This window comes from Ambystoma mexicanum, chromosome 9, assembly GCF_040938575.1.
Source record: "Ambystoma mexicanum isolate Mex_15411 chromosome 9, UKY_AmexF1_1, whole genome shotgun sequence".
Taxonomy (NCBI): domain Eukaryota; kingdom Metazoa; phylum Chordata; class Amphibia; order Caudata; family Ambystomatidae; genus Ambystoma; species Ambystoma mexicanum.
Genome location: NC_090931.1, coordinates 1,297,754,060 through 1,297,775,897, shown reverse-complemented (window position 1 = coordinate 1,297,775,897; position 21,838 = coordinate 1,297,754,060). Strand labels below are relative to the sequence as shown.

Below are 21,838 nucleotides of genomic sequence, written 5' to 3'. Positions count from 1 at the left end.
CGTATGGATCTATGGGATTGGCACAGTAATTTTGCCCACCTTGAGGACTTGAAAAGCTATACATCAATTCAGTATTAAACCTGTGCCCTTCAACGAAGTTTAGGAGATTCATATTATTACTACGAATCAACCACTTACCAGTACTGGCAGTAGTCGGGCCAGAGCGCCAAGTACCTAAAGCTAAGCGCACCTGTCGAATATGTAAGAATGGTTTGGCGCTTGAGTCTGCAAAGCATATATTAACACTATGTCCACCTATGGGAGCTGTTTACATTAAACATTATGGCAGATTAGTACACCATTTAGTTCAAATTAAAGAGCCCTCCTTTTGGTACCAGTGTGTAAATACCCTTAATGCTAGCCTGCGTGTGTCACTGTACAGAGTTTGGTCTACTGCAGAAGCCCTTATGTGTATGGAGGAAATGGTACCACAGTTAATGGAGACTGTGGAGATGAATTACCAAGGGCATCAGCCAGAACCTAGAACCCTGGAATTTAGTAACCTGGGTTGGTAAGAATTAATAGTGTTGATTTAGATTGTTGATCTTGAGGGCCTTAAGGGCTGTAGTAAGGATTGTTTAAATGAATAGGTACAGCATTGTATTTAACATCAAAATATACTTGTAGATTGGCGCCAAATATGATCGAATATGATGAAGGAAATCATGCATCATGTATTAACCACTCTCTCTCCCTTTCTCTTTTACTTACTTTTTCCTTTCAAAGTTTATTTGAAATGTGAATTAATTTTATGCATCTTTGGTAATTGTGTTTTATCTGAGTTTTATTTGATTGTAGGTGTTCTTCTTGTCTTAGATCTTTTGTTAACATGATTTGATTTTTTGATTAGATTGATTTATGTGAAAGGTTTTTCTTTGTAAAACGATATCACATTAAATTAAATAAATACATTAATTAATAAAACACCTTACCTTCATTCGCACTCCACATATGCCTGCGCTACCAAGGAGAGGGCCTCTCTGTGATGTAAACATGCTGCCGGGGGGAGCACCGGATGGCCTTTCCCTCCTCTCTGCGATGTGAACATGCTGCCTGACAGGAGAGGACTTCTCCCCTATCAGGCAGCGTCTCTAGGCTGCTAGCGCAATCATGGGAGGTGTTGATGCCAGTCTTCCAATTCACCGATGCCTCCCATTAGTATGCGCTACGTTTCATGTGGAGCAGAAAGGGCTATGCAACAAACAAACTAAATGCGTAGCTGCGTATGCCCCCGTGCTCAGAGGCAGACAGCAAAGCCCACCATGACAGTAATGCTCAGCAGGGACTGTTCTGCCTGTCACTCAGGTGAGGGGGCAGTCTGCCACTAGGTGAGTGGGTGCTGCCCCTGCCAATAGTGGTGAACCACCACTAATTGAAATGAAAAATAATCTTCTGTCCCCCACCCACAACTAAAACAAATATCTGTGGATATTTCATTTCCGGTTGCTTTTGGTGAGGTTTTTCCATTGTACTAAAGACTTGTTTGACTGGTTCAACTCATGAAATTACTCTGTGGACCTGTTTCCTTCCCAGGAGCTGATGTGTTAATTGTCTAGTCCTCCTGCTTCATGGTTAGATGATTCCTCAATCCTTGGCTCTCCAAAGGTCTCTGCTTATAACTTAAACAGGTTTCCCCATATACCCGGTTGCCTTCTCCTTTTCCCAGGCTTCCCTGCCTGTCTTGTGAATTCAGCAGACTCATTTGTGTTGTTATATATGACTTCTTTTATCACCCCACTTACTCATGCTGTGGCAGTTTCCTTTCCCCAAGATAAATTGTGCAACCAATTCCCCTTTTCATGGTTTACCTGTGGTTTGTTTTCTCAAGACTCTGTTGTTCTTCTAATCTCCCGATGGTCACCGGTGTGCCTCATTCCCTTTCACCCCATGGTTCTCCCATGTTGTTTCCGGCATGGCTTCCACATGAGACTTGCCTGGTTACAGATCCATTGTGTGGCTGATCACCATGTGACTAGTTTCCCTGTCAACGTTTCATTTACAGTTACCTACCTTCTTTTGCAACCATCCCTGAATAGGAAAATAGGGTGAACTTATACCCCTGAACAGGTCCAATCCTTCTTCTTCCCATTTGTGGCAGGGGGCTGATGGCCAATAGGCAAATAGCTGCACATGTGGATTTGTGCTCCTGCCCACACTCACCTTGCTTTCATAGTTAGTGTGTGCACATACCGTCCTCCGTGTGCCTCTTAGGGAGAGATTTTGCATTTACCCATGTGCACTTAAAAGTCTGAACTGCAACCGCCGGTCTTTGCTGGCTGAGGAGGAGCTTACCATAGCATTCAGTGGTGTATAGGAAAATGGAGTCAAAGTATGTGGCAAAAACCGGCCTGCTTTATAAACAAATAATCTAAAGCAGGGACAGTAGTAAGCACAGTGTCTCAGCTAGCTCCTCAAGGCTGCAAGCCCTTTTTGTTACAAATCTTCGCCACGAATGACGTCATCTTACGTTTCTCGTTGTAAAACCTACGGGATGGGGGATTGGTTAATAAGGTAGACTGCATATATATCGTGTACTGGTTAGAAATGTCATTGGACATCATATCTCAGATGGCCACACCTCAGACCACCCCTAAGTACTAAAAATAAAGAACATTGTTGTCACTCGGAATAATTGGCTAGTGCCGTGTTACTGGGAGGGAATCAGATTATGAGAAATAAGTGTCTGGCACTGGTCTTACCGACCCTGGAAATCTGATAGGTCGCAAGCACACAACTAATATCAAAATGGAGTGAGAGAGGCCCAGGAGCTGTGTAACACAATTATAAACCCACCATCCCATATCTTCTAGGCTGTGAGCCAGAACATTTCCTTTGTAGTTGGTCTTCTTGCCCTTGCAGGTCCCCAGAATGAAAGGGAGTCAAGCAGGTGCCTGTCTACATCTATATTCAGAAATACTAGTTATGAATCACGTGTGAGGGGACCACGTTTCACTCTGTTTCACTGTGCTTTAAACTATTATAAAAACAAGTGTCATTACCTTTTCTGACCGAGAGAATCTTGGTTGATCCATCTGTTGTCTCCTAATAAGAGGTTTATTTGCCGCACCTGGTCTTTCAGAGGTTGGCTGCTCTCCTCTTAATCTTGAGTGAAATATGTCTGACGCCCAGAAACTGTTATCTTGTCTCTTCTCCAGAACTATTCAATCCTCCTTGATTTTCACAGCAACCTTGGGAAGAGGACATTCGGCCTTGGTTCATTCAGCATGGCTCTGCTGTTTTCAGCTCATTCACCTTATCATGTCTCCTGCAGCCTCAGTCTTCTCGATGTGTGTGACACAGCTTCGCCAGCCATTTGAACCCAAGACAGGTTCCTGTCCCTATTGCATTTCTACGTTTTAAGCTAGCATATGCGTGTCTTCTTTGCGTTGCGTTTCATTGCCTACATTTAGCTGTGTTATATACGTTATCTAATATGAAAGTATACATATTCTTTGAGTCTAAAGGCATCTTTAAGCTTGTGTTCATGTATCCTCGTGATGAAATGCAGTTTGCGTCATGTCTAGTGTAGATGCAAGTACTTCGATACCTTGATCGATAGCTTTGTTCATTCGTTTTCGTTACAAGTCCGTCAGCAGGTTTATCTCTTCCTGCACTTCTCCAGGGAATGGTCGATATGGCTGTCTTAATGAATATTGCCTCTCATATCTGAGGATATGGAGGTGGGGAGGAGCCAACGTCATGAATGACGCCTTCATCTGTCTCTCTACAGTAGGTTGGCTAGATGGGGTAGAGCGAGAGAGGTTAGGGTGGGTCAGCGAAGAGGGTGGGGGTAGAGGGAGTGGAAATTGGATGGAAGGGTGTGGGTAGGGTGGGTTGGTGTAGCGAGGTGGGGACATGGTGGGTGGGGGTAGCAAGAGTGGGGGCAGGGTGGGTGGTGGTAGAGAGTGTGGAGGGGTAGAGAGAGTGGGGGTTGAGTGGGAGTGGCTGAGGTTGAGAGAGTGAGGTAGGGTGAGAGAGTGGGGACAGGGTGGGATGGTTTGGGAAGAGAGAGTGGGGCTATAGTTGGTGGGTGGGTGTAGAGGAATGGGTGTAAGTAGAGAGAGTCGGGGTGGGTTAGAGAGAGTGGGGGTGGTGGGTTAGGGTGGAGATTTGAAGTTAGGGAGAGTGGGGGTGGGGTAGTGAGTGGGTGGGGGTAGAGAGAGTGGGGGTGGAGTGGGTGAATAATGGTAATTGGTTGGGGGTGGAAAACATGAAGAACAAAGCAGCTTCGGGAGCCCAAAATAGCCCAACCAGCACATATAATGGGGGTAGGGTCAGTGGGGGTAGAGAGAGTGAGAGTGAGATGAGTGGATGTAGAGAGAGTGGGCATTGTGTGGGTGGGCATTAGGTAGAGAGGCAGCCTCGGGAGGACTAAGAAATAGAAAGTAGCCCACAATAGCCACATTTCACATTAAATGGCCCAATATCACAAACTTACAAATCACTGAGTGTCTAGGAAGTGGAAAGCCTGGCAGCTTACTTGCTTCTTAAGATAGGGAACTCCGCCTTGGGTAGTATGGTGGAGGAGTTTGGAAAAATAAATATGACTGATTTGGTATTTTTTATGTAATGGCATTGCCAGTTTCTGTGTTATTTTACATTTATAAATAAATTGTAACAGAAGAGAGAGAGGGAAGAGTGGTTCTGAACGGATACTATCTATGGTTTTGGCAATTTTATTGCGCAAGTGCCACAACATTTTTCCAAAACCAAAAAGGGAATTCAATAATAATAACTTTCAACCTCTTTTTCCACACGTGTGCTATGTTCCCAAATATTTTCGAGCGGGCCTGTTACACATCGGGGCGGGCAGCTCCCAGTCTTCTGTTGCCACCACCCATGGGCTGCTCCCCACAGTGTCAGGGTATTTGGGTTTAAAGCTGTACCTCCCACCGGTTCATCGGGGTTGATGGATACACTATCCATGGCATGTGTACGTTTTACAGATATCAATTAACCTAACACAAAATAACTCAACATGCTAGTTGTCTTGAAGTAAGGAACACATCTAAGTGCTTTTTAAAACACATCCGTGTTAACATGTGGCTCTGATGCTGTATGTGGCAATTGGAACATGTTGACCATCTACCCACAGTAAAAGAGCAAATGTGCTTTCCTCTAATAGGAAACTGATTAGCAAATTCAGTAAAAATCACAACTGAGCTAATGAGCGCCCCTGCAGCCACATCCTTTTGTGTAGGTTTGCACTCTTGACAGGCACTGCTCTTGGACATTGACCTTTTCCCTCTCCTCCCTCTGTGTTGGTGCTGCTGGCATGGTCACTGCCCTGTTCTTGTCAACCCACACTGCTTTGGGAGTTCTGCGCAAATGTCATGCAGGTTGACTGGATCACTATGTCAACATAGTCAGCGCATGCAGGAGGATTGACTGCCACCTTCCATCTCAATGTACTCGATCTCAATGAAAACGGATAACTAGCATTGCCCTGCCCACCTGAATCATCAGGTTCATGAATGACAATGATCTGGCCCAGGATGCAGAGGCCCTACCCAGTGCTTAATTTGTAAAACAATAAGTGCCAGTGCTCAAATATTTTCGAAAACGCCAATGACACGGTTGGGCAGCTCCCGACAACTGTTGCCACCACCCACGGCGGCTCTGCTGGCAAAATATATGGGGTTACAATTGCAACTCCCCCCGGCTTAATGTGGTTGATGGTTGTCTGGGGCACCAATGAAAAAGTGTCCCACAGTTTCAAATGGCAAATCATTCCTTTTGTGACAGACTGTTTGAGTAGTACCCAAGAGAGGTGTTTTTGATAAAATGTGATGCAAATTGTGCTATTAAGTAAAACTGACAAAAACGGTATCAGGTAATATTATCCCCACCAATAATATTGTCATATAGTAAGGCCATAAGCGATATTATTAGTGGGGATAATTTATGGGGTTAATGTGACTGGAGGTTGTGGGGGTGTCCCCATTAAAACAATTATGGGGGTTGCAGGGGTGTCCCCCACAGGTTCCATGGCTTAATATTAAGGTCAAGAAGAAAAAAGAAGCATCAGCCCGCAAAGAGATATCCCGGGCCTCCGACGGTGAAAATGGAGGAGCACTCCATGTCGGCACTATTAATAACAGACAGACAGAGCCCTGCAGTGTTGTGCCAGCAGCCCCCATATGCCGTTAACTCCCGGGCCACCAGAGGTGAAAAGGTGAAGCGAATCATGTCGGCATGTGGGCATGTGGGGAAAGAAACATGCTTCTCACCCGAGGAGAGAGGCATGATACTCCGAAGTGTGAGAATGTGTGATGAGAAGCCCCAGTAGAATACCGGGCCCAGTTGGTGGTGAGTGAAGGGAGCTAGGGAAACGAAAGGACTCTGCGCCTGCCTGGGAAGCAGGCATGTGGCAACAAAGCAGGGTTCTGCAGCACCTACAGTGGCAACACTGTTCCTAAAGTGGACCTGCCACACTTGTGCTCATCAGCATTGTGAGCCATGATAGCAGGAGCCTCCCGCGCACTGCACCTGCAGTAGAAATGGACTGGAAATGAAAAATAATTGTAATCACCTCCCTGCACATCTCCATCAAGAAATGCGGAAGCCTGAGAGGGTGCAGCTCCACAGGTGGGTCTGTGTGCCCCCGATGCTGGCTGTGCCCTGCCAGCAGCCCCTACCTGATGCAGAGTACAAGAAGTGGCCCTAACACACTACAACCATCAACACCCTTCTCCCAGTGTTACCCTGCTTTGGGTGGGCGCCCTCTGCTGATGGCAGCATTCCTGCCTACATGCCTGTTTGGGGAGGGGACTATACAAGTGGCCTCATCACCCTGCCACTGGTGTGTGCCCTGCCGGGCCCGCCATCCATGGACCAGACCGATGTGGCCCTGGGTGCGATTCCTGCCAGCCCCGAACTGGGACATCATCTGCCCAATTGTACTGTCTGAAAGGACAGGCCGGGGATGCTGCTCCATCGCCAGCGGTGACTCCTGCCTGGGGAGGAGAAGAAGTGGCCCAGACAGCCTGTCATCTGTGTCCGGCCAAACAACATCTCACAGCCCTCAAACCCACCACCCAGAAGAGGTGCCATCATGCAATCGAGGGTTGCAGCTCAGTACGAATGCTTGTGCGCCCTCCTGTCCCACAACAGCAAAGAGACACTCCTGCCTGGGGGAATATAGCCAAGGAAGAGGGGAGTGAGTAACATGCTGCCACCCCTGCCCTATCGGCATCATGTGGCACAGCCTGGACGCCCTGCTACCTGTGTCTCGCTGCCTGCTCCAAAATAAAGGGACTGATTGAACCCGAGCCTGGAGCAGTTTGGACGTCCTGCTACCTGCGTCTCGCTGACTGCCCAACATCAAGGGACTAAGCCGATGTGGACCCTGGTTCCCCCAGGTGCAGCTTTACCGGCCTCTTTGAACTATAACATCAACGACCTGGACCCGTGGAAATGACTATCCTGAACGGACGCTGGAGCGAAGTGAACTGGTCTCCTGCAGTCCTGCAAATGCTCAGAGAATACTGTGTTATGGGCCAAGCTAATAAAAGGAGCACCTGCAGGCACATGCTTGAGAATGGCTGCAGACTCCCAAGAGGAATGACTTATCCGTCTCTCATTTAGGCCTGCAGGCCCACACTGTGTGAGCACGGGCCTGAAGGCCATGATGCTGTGGGACCCTTGTGCCAGTACGGTGGCAGAGGTCTGCATGGTTATGGGTACGGCTCGCCCTGCTCCCACTAAAGACCGAGTGTCCCCCTGGGGCCTGCTGGATGGCCATAGCAGGCCCTCCCTATGCAACACGCATGAACACAAGGCACAGATCTGCTAATGGCACCGTGCATGAAAGTATATGGTGACTGGGGTCTTTGCCTCTCCGACCTACATCAAAATACTAAAACAGCGGGAGACCAAGATTCCCTGGAAGTAGCAGGCAACTACACAGAGAAGATGTCCAGCAGTGCTTCCCGCCCCACTTGTGGAACCCAATCCAAAATGGTGCGGATGTGGGAAAACACGCAGAAGTATTGTCCCTGTCGGTTTCCATGCATCCGCGCCATTTTATGCCCTCAGGGAAAAGGAGAGCCATCGTGTGTCATTTCCCCCTCTACCTTTCCCAGCTCTGCTAGACATGCAATCCTCCCATCTTCATAAGGCTCTCTTTTGCCTATGTCACATGCCATTCATTAATGTTGCGCCACACAGTTGTATATCTAGTGGCGTATATGATAAAAATGATTCATACGCGAACTGTTATGTTTGCACAGAGCAACAGTGCGCATAATCTGCCAAAAAACGATACACTGATTTAGAAGATTATTATTCAATTAGTAAACTGTTATGTAAATCGATGCTCAGGTAATATTGAGAATTGCATTTCTTTTGTGCATGCAATGTGTTTTACCCAACATCGGATAATTTGACATTCAGTTTTACAAGTCCTTGAGGGTGCATTGACCCACACAACATTTCTAGGTGTGATAACGGCAAGGTTTTGAAACACGCAGCACACTTCATGTGTAGTCATGTCACACGCTTCACATTCTGCCTATGATACAGAAATATTGCAAAATATTCCGAATCGGTATTAGTAATAGCCGTACAAGTGAAAATGAGTGTTTGTGAAATGCTTACTTGTAAAGTTAGAAAACGTCTCGTCATTTTTAAGTGCCTCTCTTATAGCGGCTTCCAGGACAGTTTGATCCATGTTCGAACTTAGTATGAACATGTTAATTGCTTCCATTACAGTTACAGGATCAGTTGAAAACGTCCATGATCTTGAGCTGGCACGCTTTCTGAAAAGAAGATTAGACTAATTAAGATTCAAAACTTTGATGAGAAGCATACACAAAAAGTCAAACCAACAATGTTTATGTTTGACCTCTTTGTGCCAGGGTCTAGGTTTCACACTGGTATCCTGCTACTGTTTTTCACCATAAAACAGGCGTCAGTCTCTCTTCAATGGAACTGCAAGCCCGCCACCACAACAAAATATATCCATACCCGCATGGGCTCGGCCCACTCACCCGCATACCAATCAATAAACTCGACTCGATTAAACACACCCAAAACACGCATCATGTATCCTATAGAATACAGCGGAGACCCATTCAAAATTCGGACCAACCGTTCACATAATCTGACCCTTCGGACTATCCCACTACTCTGACATTTTGTCACGACACCCATTCCTCCACCGTATAACTATGGGTTGCTGCCAGGGACCTAGCCACCCCTTTGAGATGGCTGAAAATGCACACATGCATTTTAGAAATCCTTTCCTTTCCTCTTACATCTCTGACTATGGTCTTCAGAAGGACGTTCAACCCCACAGTGCTCTGAGGCCATACCAATGGCGGTAGGTGCTATACAAGTGACATTTAACATAACATAATATAATCAAGCAGTCTCAAACTGAAGTGTCAGGTTAAGCAGAGTCTTATTTGTATGGAGAAATGCAAGTTCAAGACCAAATTACTATACCGGCTATAGTTCCTGCAATTTCATTAGTGGTCTGAAGGAGAAACCAGGCGCAATAGGATGTTGTGAATGGACCGACACACAAGAGGGGTGTGCTTTTCTCTGGTAGCTCTCATGACAGAAGGGCAATCGTGGGGATGGGTAAGTGGGCAGGCAGGGGGGAACCAGGGGAAGGGGCAGGTGAGGGCTGGAGGAGGGTGACTTCTCAGCAGGAACCTAGATCTGGAGGACCCCCACGAAAATGGCAAGATAAGTCATGAAAGATGTAGAACGACGTGGCTAGGCAATCTTTAGTGGGTGGCCTTCTGCAATTTTGCTCTTTTACACCAGCAATGGGTCATAGACCCAGCAACTTTCCGTCTGAAGATGAGATGCGAGCACGGGACACAGGTTAAGTAACGTAACAGTTGCAGCATGCTAAAATGTAGGTTTTTATTGAATCACACGTTAGCTCTAATTTGTATTGAACAAATAGTATGTTTCTTGTTGTGACCCTCAAAAATATTTATCATTCAGGTCAATGATTTTGTTTATGCTGATAGCTTTAGTTTCTATAGCGTGCATCACAAACAAAATCACCTCTTTGCGCTCCGTTACCAAGAGTGGGCAGGCAATAGGGTCAGATAAAATAGGAATAGGTTGTAAGAACAGAATTAGAACAAGTGTTTCAAAAAATGTTCTGATGCATGAGAGAGTAGAGGAGGATATCAAGTCCAAAGGGAGAGCATTCCAGAGTGCTGGGCCAAAGACTGAGAAGCATCTGTCATCTCTGCTTTTACATTTGCAGTGTTGGACGATGAGAAGGTTGGAGTGTTCTGATCGCAGAAAGTAAACTGGAGTGTGGAAGAGTTAAACGGAAACAAAAAAAAATGATACAATGAACACAGGGATTGAAGGGGGAAAAAGAAGGGATTATTAATTGGTTGAGGAGGGTGGGAGAGACTCCCTTGACAAAAAAAAAGGAAGGAAAAGAAATGTTAATCACCTTGACACGTCTTCATCTGTGTGCCCCTTGTGCGTATTACTTTTCCTTAATTCTTAGCAGACTTTGGCTAGAGTATCTTCTATATCTATTGGCACTAGGCATTGCTGGTTGCCACCATTTGGACTGTGCATGTGCATGCAAATCACTGACATTTAATCATCCCGGGGTGACAGGGACAAGGACACCAGCTTCATGCCAACAGGTCACAGTCTGAATTCAAACAGAATCTGGGAGGTGGCAGCACTTGAATAGGTCCCCTCTGTGTTTCTGGTTTGGATATGGAAATCAAACAGGAACAGGGAAACAGGATTACAATGGATGGTTGAAGGTCGAGTGCCCCTTAGCCCTTTCAAGGCCACTCTGTCGAGTCTCTGGTGGAGTCTCTGATAAAATTACCTTTCCTCTCAGGACTGCAAAGGAGTGGGGTCAAAGAGTGATTGGTAGAGGGGCAAGTGAATACGGGGCAGTTGAAAATATCATTAGAGACAGCCAATGGATAAAGGGCATTCTCGACAGGCAGAAGCCCTTCCGAAGGCCATGCCTGCGCATATATGTTAGCTTACTTTAAAAGTACAACTTGTGATTTCTTACACTCCTGGCATTTATTGACACGACTAAATAAGTAAACTCAATTCCAACTGGGCAAATTAGGTGTGCTCAGATAAGTATTAGAGAATCAGAAGGGTAAGCTAAGCTTTTGGAATTTAGGTGACAGCCAGATGCAACAACTGTGAGGTAAAATGACTGAGGGAGGTTAAGGAGAGACTGCAAGGACAGATGAAGTATCGGAGGGCAAGGGGAGCATCAGAGAAATCGATGCACCTATACCACCAGATAGTCATGGAAATACAGAGACTGAGAAGGATGTCCCAGACAGTGAAAAGTCTGAGGACATTGTCGATATTTTCACTAGGGATATTGATATTGATATTTTATTTCTATCGCGCTCATACACAAGTGTTTCAGAGCGCGACAAGGCAAGGGAGGGGAACAAGGGAGAACAAAACAACAATCTTACTAGGCCCAGTGACATTGAGAACGTGGAAGTGCATGGGAGAGGGGGAGGGGGAAAATGCAAGGAAGGGGGGAGAAGTGGAAAGTGCAGAGCAAAGGAGAACAGAATAAATAATAAATAAAATAAAATAATATAAGCAACAAAAGTGGTAGTGAAGCCAGCAAGTGGCAAGTGCTGAGTTGCAAGCGGGATGCGGGATGCAAGCAACAGATGCAGATCAACTCCCTGTGAGGATACCGCCTCAGCCCGTTTTGCCCACCGCACTGGTGTGCCTGGACCAAGCAATTCTGGAACTGAAGGGGGGCGTCTGCTGCCTAGTGCACCTCCCTCTTACACTCCCTCTACGACGAGGGGAGGCACAGTAAATGGGAGATCCTTGCAGGCCTTCCAGGCACCACTTAGACAAATGCTGGCAGGGAACGAGTATGGGGAGGGCAACATCAGCACCAACTCATCACCTGGCTGTGGAGTTCCCAAATATTAGTGAGGAACCACAGTGATTCTTAGAAGAGCTATGAACTGGCATTCAGTGCTATAATCCCCTGTGGACGGGTATGCATTAGTTTATGAGGGTGGTAATGCAACCCAAAGTGAGACAATGATTAGTTGAGCAGGCCTTGGACAGAGGCTGATCTCAGTACCAGAGATGCCCTTGTTCAGGCGATTAAGGGAAATACTAATGCTATCTCAGAGTCCTGCCCCCAAAAGAAAACTGGGCCAATATAGGGTATACATCATCTGCAGACTATTTAGACCAATTAAAAGTGGCATGTGTACAGCACAAGGGTATTACTATGCCGAATGCACAGGAGGCTATTGCAAACTCCTTTGTGGCTGGGTTGCTGCCCAAGGTGTAAGCACAGTTAAAGACCTAGACGATATTACATTTCCCAGTGGGTCATTTTTAATCCAATATGAAGATGATTTGTTTTTTATTATTATTTTATGTATTTGTTTTGGTTTTTACAAACCTTTACAAAATACAAAACAATGCATGTTAACAATGCTTTCATTATCACTTTAAAATCATCTCGTTAGACAATATTAAATAGAATTTAATTAATGAAAACCTCTACAAAACATTTACAAAACATTTACAAAGTGCATGGTAAGTTACAGAGCATGATAGTACCTATCAAAGCTATTTAAAACAATTTGCATACTTTTTTAAATAATCTAATCACCGCTAAATTCAATGATACTGATTTATCATGCATCCTGTTCCACCATAGAAAATCCAGTGGTACCCAGTAAACACTAGATACATATTTATTACAATGTTCAATTCTCTGTCTCCTCAGTGCTGGACTATAGAGCATCAGATGTGGTTAGTCTCTTTTCCTCCACACATTTACAAAATCAACAATACGCTGAAACATCAGTGGACATACTTCTAATGCATACAATTTCTTTTGTAGATAACACATTTAATCTGAATCGCATGAATTAATTCTGCAATTTGTTAGTTGGGAAGCGTTTAAGGTATGGTTCAGCGGAACCCAGTTCCTTTTGTTCAGAAAATATATGGGCATAGAGTTGAGATCTTATCACTCTATCGTTGGTATGAGCCCAGTCATTTCTTAACATTTGCTTTTTCACTTTCATGGGACTCTTTAATACAATTTCCAGTGAAATGTCCATTGAACATAAAGACCTCATACAGTCCGAATAAAATATATACATAAAACCAGCCTTCCCTCACCTCTTTACTCAACAAAAAATACAAACTATTTTCAGGATTAACATAACATTTCCTAAAAAGAGACAGCCTCCTCCATTCAATGCAGCTATGCAGATACTGTAACCATAATTCATAGCGTATTGCCGCACATGTACTGCTCTTTGGGATAGAATATAGAACAGTATGCCACAATAGTGCTTCATACACCCTCAATTCAGGAATGATCAAAACAGGAACACATTCTAATCCGTAACAAAGCCTCAGAACTATTTTGGGTGCATACAATTTTATTATAGGCAGCATAGAGTATTTTCCATATTTGTTATCAACCTTTTTCATCTGAGCAGCCAACATAAGCGTTTTGTTCCTCAAATAGTTCTTATAGAAGCACTTAGTTGAATGTGTAATAAATGGGAAACCCAAAAAGATCATACCCACTTTTACTTCTAATTTATTTTAGTTAAGAAACCATGAAAACGTATTTTTAGTTCTTGTTTTGCTCATCTTTAGAATCACTGTTTTTGCAGATTGATGCTTACATAATGAACCATAACATACTGATTAAAGGCTTTGATTAGTCTCTGTAGACCAATTGCTGTGTGGTCGAATAACATAAAGTCATCTGCATATGCTGCCCAAGCAATTTTCTATACCCCCTATTTTGGGTGCAACAAAAGAAGCTCTAGAAAGTGTATCGCCAATAACAGACACATATATATTAAATAGGCATGGAGCCAATATGCATCCTTGTCTAAGGCCATTTATTGTCAATATGGGTCTAGATAGCAGTCCTTCATTTTTAAGTCTAACTTGTATGCAGGAACCCTTGTGTAAATAAAGCACTATATTTAATAGACCTGCCGGTAGTCTCAGTTTAACGAGTTTCCGCCATAACGTGGGACGGTCTACCATATCAAAATCCATGGAAATATCCATGGAACCGATCTTTATTGGGGGGGATTTCTCTTTCAATGTTAGCCACCACAATCTGTACCCATAGCTTTCCTAAAACCCATTTGTTTATAATCCAGAATGTGATTAAGTGTAAACCAATCTTGAATTTGCTCTAATATCAGTAGTGCAAATATCTTTGAATCTGCATCCATAATCGCAATCGGGCGATAATTAGACGGTACTAGCTTGTTTCCTTTTTTATATATTGGGATGAAATAGGATGAACTAGGGGTTGACTTCTTTATCACAATGCCCGTAAACAGCACACACATGATGCTAGACCACAGTTCAACATTTTGCTTAAAAATAACATCTGACAGAAAATTGGGTCCAGATGCCCTTGATGAGCTAGCCTTCTTCATTAGTCACTCCACATCTTCCACAGAAACTGTTAAGGACATCTAGATGGACCTGGGCTAACCATATTTTTACCAACACCCTTCAATGGACTGTAGAGCTCTAAAAAGTGATTACACCATACTGATTCCAAAATGGGATTACTTTTACCATTGTTTGCTTCCTTTCAAGCCCATTCATAAGAGCCCCAAAATTACCCATATTCTGATCCTTCAAAGCAGACATCATTGCTTCACTATCTCGTTGATACATCCGATAACGATATACTTTGAGCCAATACTTTAGTTTTTGTTTAATATTTTGTATGTGTCCTTCTTTTAATATTCTGGTAAGGGAGGCTTTCTTAATTCGATGTATCACTCTATGGTTATCCCTTTTCATATCCTGAACTTGTGCATCAAACTTCTGAATATGTTTATTTGCCTTTTTATGGCTATCCTTACCTCTAGGTAAGTTGCTAAACACAGTATACGTTAAGGTATTCAGAGGAATAGATGGCCACTTTTCTCTCATAATTAGAAATATCAACGTCCTTCAACATGAGCATATTAGGTTTCAACATTTTTCCATCATTCCAAATCAAACGATTACTTTTTGCATAAGTATTCAACCGCATAGCGTATTTTTGAGCCTCATATTCCGATTTTTCCCAACTTAATGTCGTACATAGCATGCTGTGATCACTGAGAACATTAGGGCAAATTTCAAAGTTATAACTACGTCAAACAACGACTTGATCACAAATATAAAATCAATAACAGATGAAACATTTCTACCATGCCGAGTTGGTGTATTTCTCGATCTTTCTCCCTTGGTTTCATTCAACATGAAAAGCCCCCAGGCCTCCAAAGTTTGATGCCAAACTTGCCCTGGTATCTTTTTCTTCCTGCACTCCCCAGGCGGGTTTAATGGTTCCCCTAGGACCTCAAGTGCAAGATGGTCAAGATCAAGGGAATTTAAAGAATTACACTGTAAAGTCACCAGTCACTATTATTTGTCCTGCTGGTGCAGTAATGAACCAATTTTCTAATATGGTATTTAGTTTCTTCACAGTTTGATCCAGATTACCCAATCGATTCCAATATACATTTAACAATAGGCACCGGCTGCATAGCATCCCTTCATGATCTTCAATGACCACCTCCAAAATTCCCTTTGGCACACTCCAATAATCAATGGTTTTGAAACCTGAACCCATTCTAATTGCAATGACCAGGCCCTCAAATGAGCGCCCCCTAACTCCCTAAATTTGCTGGTTCAGTCATGATTTAATAAGCATCAAATACGGGAGGGTCCACCTACCAGGTCTCCTGCAAAACAATCATAGCAAAGGTATCTAGGTATTCATAAAGAAAAGAGTTTGTACATAGAGAGGAAAACCCTCTCGCATTCCAGGACACCAGGGATATGTGTGCTTATGTGCTAAAGTTGGCCTTTAAGGTCTTTCAATTGAGAAATAGCATTATTTAGCGACAACGCAAGCTAACGCCAATTAGTCACATCATTCACACACAACTCTCCCTCCATACATACGTCCTCTTCCGCTCTGATCGAGGTTTGCGTAGGCCTAATATCCCTTTCAAGATTACTCTTCATATTTGTCATGCTTGTTACATCCTTCTCAAATGGTGAAAGATCATATCCCAGCTTGCGCAAATGTACTTCGTTCAGAAGCACCTCCTACACCAGTCGAGTCGGGATCATGAGCCTCACATGATGATACTGAGTCAAGTGTAGACAATCCACTAATTTCAAATCCTTAGAGGTGATTGATCTCAGGGCTGGTATCTCGTGAAAAAGTGACAATACATGAGTTCTGTTTAAGGAGTCTGACCGCCTTGATCCCTTGATCAAATAAATAGTTAAGCATATGAGACTGGGCTCATCCGGAAACACTGGATCTCTCATGCATGAATCGATTTTTCTGGTTTGTTGGTGCAGGGGAGAGAAACTTTCGATATGTAGCATAATAATACAAACCATCTCATCCCTGGCTCTAGATTCTACCACCCTCTTTGCTCAGAGGGTCTGAAGTCTCCCCTTTATGCCCACTGGAGGATGAATCATTCCCACTGCCAAGAAATCAAGAGTCTCCTTCACCAGATGTCAGGTGCTTAATACCCGATGTGCTTGGACCCTCTGTGTGCACAAGATGTCCAATATTCTCCACCCCAGTTGCTATTTGCTTTTTGGGGTTGTTGATTCGACTCCCTCCCTCCGTCCCAACTAAGGGGTCAGGGATCAGTACTTCCACTGTAGGGTGATGTTTCCCATTTTAATCACAAAGGATGTTCTATTTCCCTGATGTCTCCTAATGACAAGAGGAGAGATGTCAACCCTTTGCACCTGCCAACAAGCTTTCCACTCTGTGTAGAATCATTATTATATGTTGGTAACTTACAAATATAATCGCTTATATTATCTCATTCTAGACTTTGTGTATAGCTTTGTATATTGCCTATCCTCTCTGACTGGGTCCCCACTTCTATGTGGCTCCTTACCCATAATGCGATTTCTGTTGTTCAATAAAGGCCTCATCACGCATCTGTGTACCTTGCTTATCTTTCCTAGTTCTTAAATTCACTGGCCCTCATTACGACCCTGGCGGAAATCGAAAAACGATGGCGGAAATGCAATACCGCCATCGAATAGCGCTCGGTGCGACTATGACCCGTCACCGCAAAGTACGAAGCCATTAGCGACACCGTAGTGAACGCCAACGCTAACTGCACCAAGCACGCGCGCGCGCGCCATGCCAAACCGCAAACACCACCATGGTGCAACGGTACGCCAATTCCGACCCTAGCGGACATGTACCTAACGCCATCAGGCATGGCGGAATGTACCATTCCGCCATGGCGAGAAGTACGGCATCGCGAATCAACCGTAAACGGCCCCACTGAGTGCCTGTACACCGCTCCCTGCCCACAAAGTACAACTCCCCGTAGGTGCAATGAAGCCACAATGCAACCATTGAAATGTACAAGTCACCCATGCATGCCAACGAACAAAAGAAACACAACAGGGGCCAATGGGAGCTGCAGGGCACAGATGGCACGAATACAGAAGCCATCCCAATGGACATGACCACAGTCCCCCACCAAGAAACGCACGCAAACACAGGCACCTGTGACCAGCAATATACCGAAAACCACATCATCCAACCAGTCCACCTGGCTGACCGGCATCTGTTACACAAAACCCAATCCCCCGCCCCTGAGCATGACAACATTCAAACTGGCATATTGGCAGCCCCCATCCCTGACCTCACTGGGCTTCGTAGGCAAACGCGCACAGCACAGTACCACGCAACTAAACCCCGAAGCTGGAACCCAATGCAGATCTCCTCACAATACATCGCCCCCCAAATAGGCATATGCCACATCACTTGCAAAGAAAAACGCTACACGGGCCAAATCAGAATAGATATTTATGCACATCAAAATCACCAAGCACATACAGCCATCAGGCCATGAAATCCAAAACACCAACCACCATTGTGGGCTGCTTCCGCAAGAAATGACCAGCCACTACCTGTGTGTCGCCCTGTTCCCCCATGGTACACAGAGCCACATTCACGTCCGAAAAGGCAACATGGAAGCGCACAGAACCGCAGGGCCGTCCCAATGGGGAGGCACTAGTCCAGCTGAAAGGCCGAAATGTTGCTCCGAGCCACCAGTACTGCGTAAGGGCATGTGGCCCATTGGCGATCGTCCCATAAGATCGTAATGCTGCTCCACTGATTAACACGAAGCAGCAGGTGTCGGGAGTAAAATCCATCTGCAGGAGTGGCATACAGATGGCAGTGGCAAAAGGGGAGGAGATACCTGTCAACCAAAAGAAAAGAAAAAGAACAGAATGGCCATCAGAACTACATACCAACAACTCACTTCAATGATCACACGAAATCCACAGCCATATGCATGCTAGCCCACTCCAAAGGAACATCACCACCCCAAAACCACTTGCGACTCATAACCATCTATATCGAGGTGCAAACACCATCACAAACGAGTGTCTGAGGGCGCCTCGAGACAGGGAGGGCTCAACAAGGCCAGATGGACGATGGTCCCACTATGGCAGCCCTGCATCACATAGCGTAGGGGAGGCGGATAGATCCCAAGAAGCCCTGTACATGGCAAACTCTGTATCAAATCACCTGCCCATGCATCCATCCATCATTCCCTCATCCCGGGATCAAAATGCCTGAATAATTACTCACATGACATTAGAAACATCCATTGAGTCTGTGCGTTATGCAGCCTGCTAAATCCACAGTGCCCCAGCCCGTAATTCCAGTGTTGTGAAGTAACATGTATTTGGGAACGGACGGCCTCATCGCCCACGTAGCTATTGCGCATCCCAAACTATTCATATCAATCATTGCTCCCTCGCCATGGGCCCTGTCTCAAGGACATAGAACAATAGAACGTTACATTTGCAGTCAGACCTGTGGGCATCTCCTCGCCGCTAGCTGGAAACCGAAAGCGCCGCCCTTCGAATTCCTCATTTGCAACATCACGTCGAAAAGGCATCTGTGGCCGTTTGAAATCACTAATTATCCCATCGAGTGCGGCTGTGTGTGAAAATGGCAACTGCCTTCACCCACGAATGGGACGCCCCGCCCGTCGTTGCAACTCGGTACAGTGATGCATGAGGGCCCACCGTTACTCGAGTACTACGTCCCACTGACCCCTCACAAGTCTGTTCGCGACTGCACAGATAGTATGTGAAACAATGGGACCACAGCAGAATGTACATATCAACCAATCTTACACGGCCATCGGGTACTAATACATGATTGCAATAGCAAGATACAATTCCCCGAATTGCAGCGTTGTGCGCGGGACGTGCTCGGCCAAAGGGGAGAGCAGTTTGCACAGGTGGAATCAATCACCACAGGTGGAGGCCATACAGCCTGAAAACACATAAATTGCACAGCCAGTCCCCTCCCACAACCACACCGAAATGCTACCGGCAGGACTCGCGATGTTGGCCCTGGGGGACCTGATAGCACTGCAAGTGCTCCGACTCCAAGAAGTAGACGAACACCAACTACAACCAGCCGCACGGAGGAGACGCAGGAGGAGGAGGAGGCCAAGGCAGGGCCAGCAAGGCCCACCAGCACAGCCACTACCACCACGCAGGCAGCCCGCAATTCAACGCCTCCGAGCACATCCGTTCAACTTCACTGATGAGCAGATCCACACCCTCTACCGTCTGGACCGGGACACCATAGCCGCCATTGTGGACATGACACAGGCTGACCTTGTCAGCATGATAGATAGCCCAACCGCCATCCCACCCCTACTGAAGGTGGTGTCTGTACTCCACTTCCTGGCCACAGGCACCTACCAGCACACAGTCGGACAGTTGCATGGCATTTCTCAGCCACTGTTCTCACGGACACTATTGCAAGTGCTCGATGCCCTCCTGAAGCACGCAGACGACTACATCTCTCTACCACGCTCGGAGCAGGAAATAACCAACACAAAAGTGGGATTCCATGCACTTGCCGGCATACCGGGTTGCATTGGTGCCATCGACTGCACCCATGTTGAATTGGTCGTCCCACATGCCATGGAGGCCCAGTACCGCAACCGAAAACAATTTCATTCCCTGAATGTACAGATGGTGTGTGACTCCAACAGGATCATTACACATTGTTGTGCCCGATTCCCTGGATCAACCCATGATTCTATGGTCTTGAGGAACTCTACAATACCACGCTACATGGAACGACACGCAGGGAACAGATCCTGGCTACTCGGTGAGTCTCATTACATGCATGATGATGTGGGGTATGTGAATTGTCAATGACCTGCCAGGAAGGGGGGGGGGGGGGTGTGCGTACGTATCAATGGCATTCCACATCATACGTTTCTCGTCCACATACAGGTGATGCTGGATATCCACTGAAGAGATGGCTCCTCACACCAGTCCGGAACCCACGGGACCAGCATGAGGAGGACTACAACCATGCCCACTCACGTACCCGTGTAGTCATAGAACAGGCATTCGGCCTACTGAAGGGTCGTTTCCGCTGCCTCAGCAGGTCTGGCGGGGCACTCCTGTACCGCCATGAGAAGGTTGCAAAGATGGTGATGGCATGTGTCATGCTCCACAACATGTGCGTACGTAGAAATGTGCCCATGCCCCCTGACGCAGAACTGCAAGCACCTGAAGATGGTCATGATGAGGGTGGGGATGTGGCAGCACCTCATGGAGTCTGCGAGGCACCGGAGGGCCGTGACATTCGTCAGCATCTCATTGATGTATGCTTCTAGCACTCACGCCTGGTGGCTGATGCATGGACACGGGACTCGTGGCACTGCGTGTGTCTGGGACATGCACAATATGGACTGTACGCCTATGATGGCCTAGTACACAAAGATCAATGTCCACACTTCTCATTGGTTGATCGTGCACTTTTTATGGCATATGTGATATCATGTTGAACACCCTATCGACCCGCCACCCAAGTGAGCCCAACACACCCCCTCCACCCTCCTACCTCCCACCCGAACACCAGTGTCCAAAGATGCTCATTGTCAGTGGGCTGTCGCTATTGCATGCCCCCTCTGCGGGTATCAGGGGCACCCCTGCCTGTGGAGCGCAGGTTCCTTCCAGATCTACGTTGGGGGCTGCCCTGGACGGAACTTGCAACGGATGATGTGTCTGCCTGCTCACGTCCATGCATGTCCCTAAGGGTTTGCGAGAGCTCAGTGAGCACACGGCGCACTGCGGCAAGTTCGGCACATACGTCTTTGGACGTCGCATGCAGTTCCCCCCTCAGGCTCTCGGTGCTACTCTCAATTTGTGCCCTTAGCGTCTCTGTACCTCTCTCCATTTCTGCCCTAAGTGTCTCTGTTGATGTTTCTATGTCTGCCTTGGTGCCCCCACATTCATCGGCATGGCCCTTGAGGAGTGTGGCCATTTGCTGCTGTTGGACGATTAACTTGTCGAGGGACTGTTGCCTCTGCTGGGCCATGGCCATTTGCGGTGGTGTCACAGAGGGGCTGTTGTCCTCATGTTGCCTTGCCACAGGGCTTGTGGGGGATGGCCAGTCGTCGTCTTGTGGCTGCACCTGCGTGGTATCCTCATGTTGTACGGGAGGGGACAGACAGGGGGATTGGGACAGGTCATGGATGGATCTGACCTCGACATCCCCGTCTTCTGTGTCCGAGCATGCTGCCATCAATGGGGTGTCACCTATGGTGCTGCTGCCACCAGAGGCAGTGCCTTCTGTGGCATCCATTGGGGGGACCTGTGGTGGTGGTGTTGTGGCCATGCTGGCTGCTGGGGTGCCTGTTGATGTTCCCTCCTCTGTGCTGCCACCTGATTTGTGCTGCTGCCGTGTCTTGATGCGTGCAGCTGAGGTGGAGGGTCTCTGGCCGTTGGT

General features: G+C 46.3%; 1 protein-coding gene across 11 annotated transcripts in view; it reads right to left on the bottom strand.

The window, feature by feature from the left end:
* MUC13 (mucin 13, cell surface associated) overlaps positions 1–21,838 on the bottom strand; it is a 449,549-nt gene that overhangs the window by 86,272 nt on the left and 341,439 nt on the right. For all 11 annotated transcript variants that reach the window (XM_069616647.1, XM_069616650.1, XM_069616649.1 and 8 more), the window contains one exon: positions 8,599–8,759. In XM_069616647.1, coding sequence (XP_069472748.1) covers positions 8,599–8,759 — 161 coding nt within the window. The remainder of the gene's footprint in view (positions 1–8,598; positions 8,760–21,838) is intronic.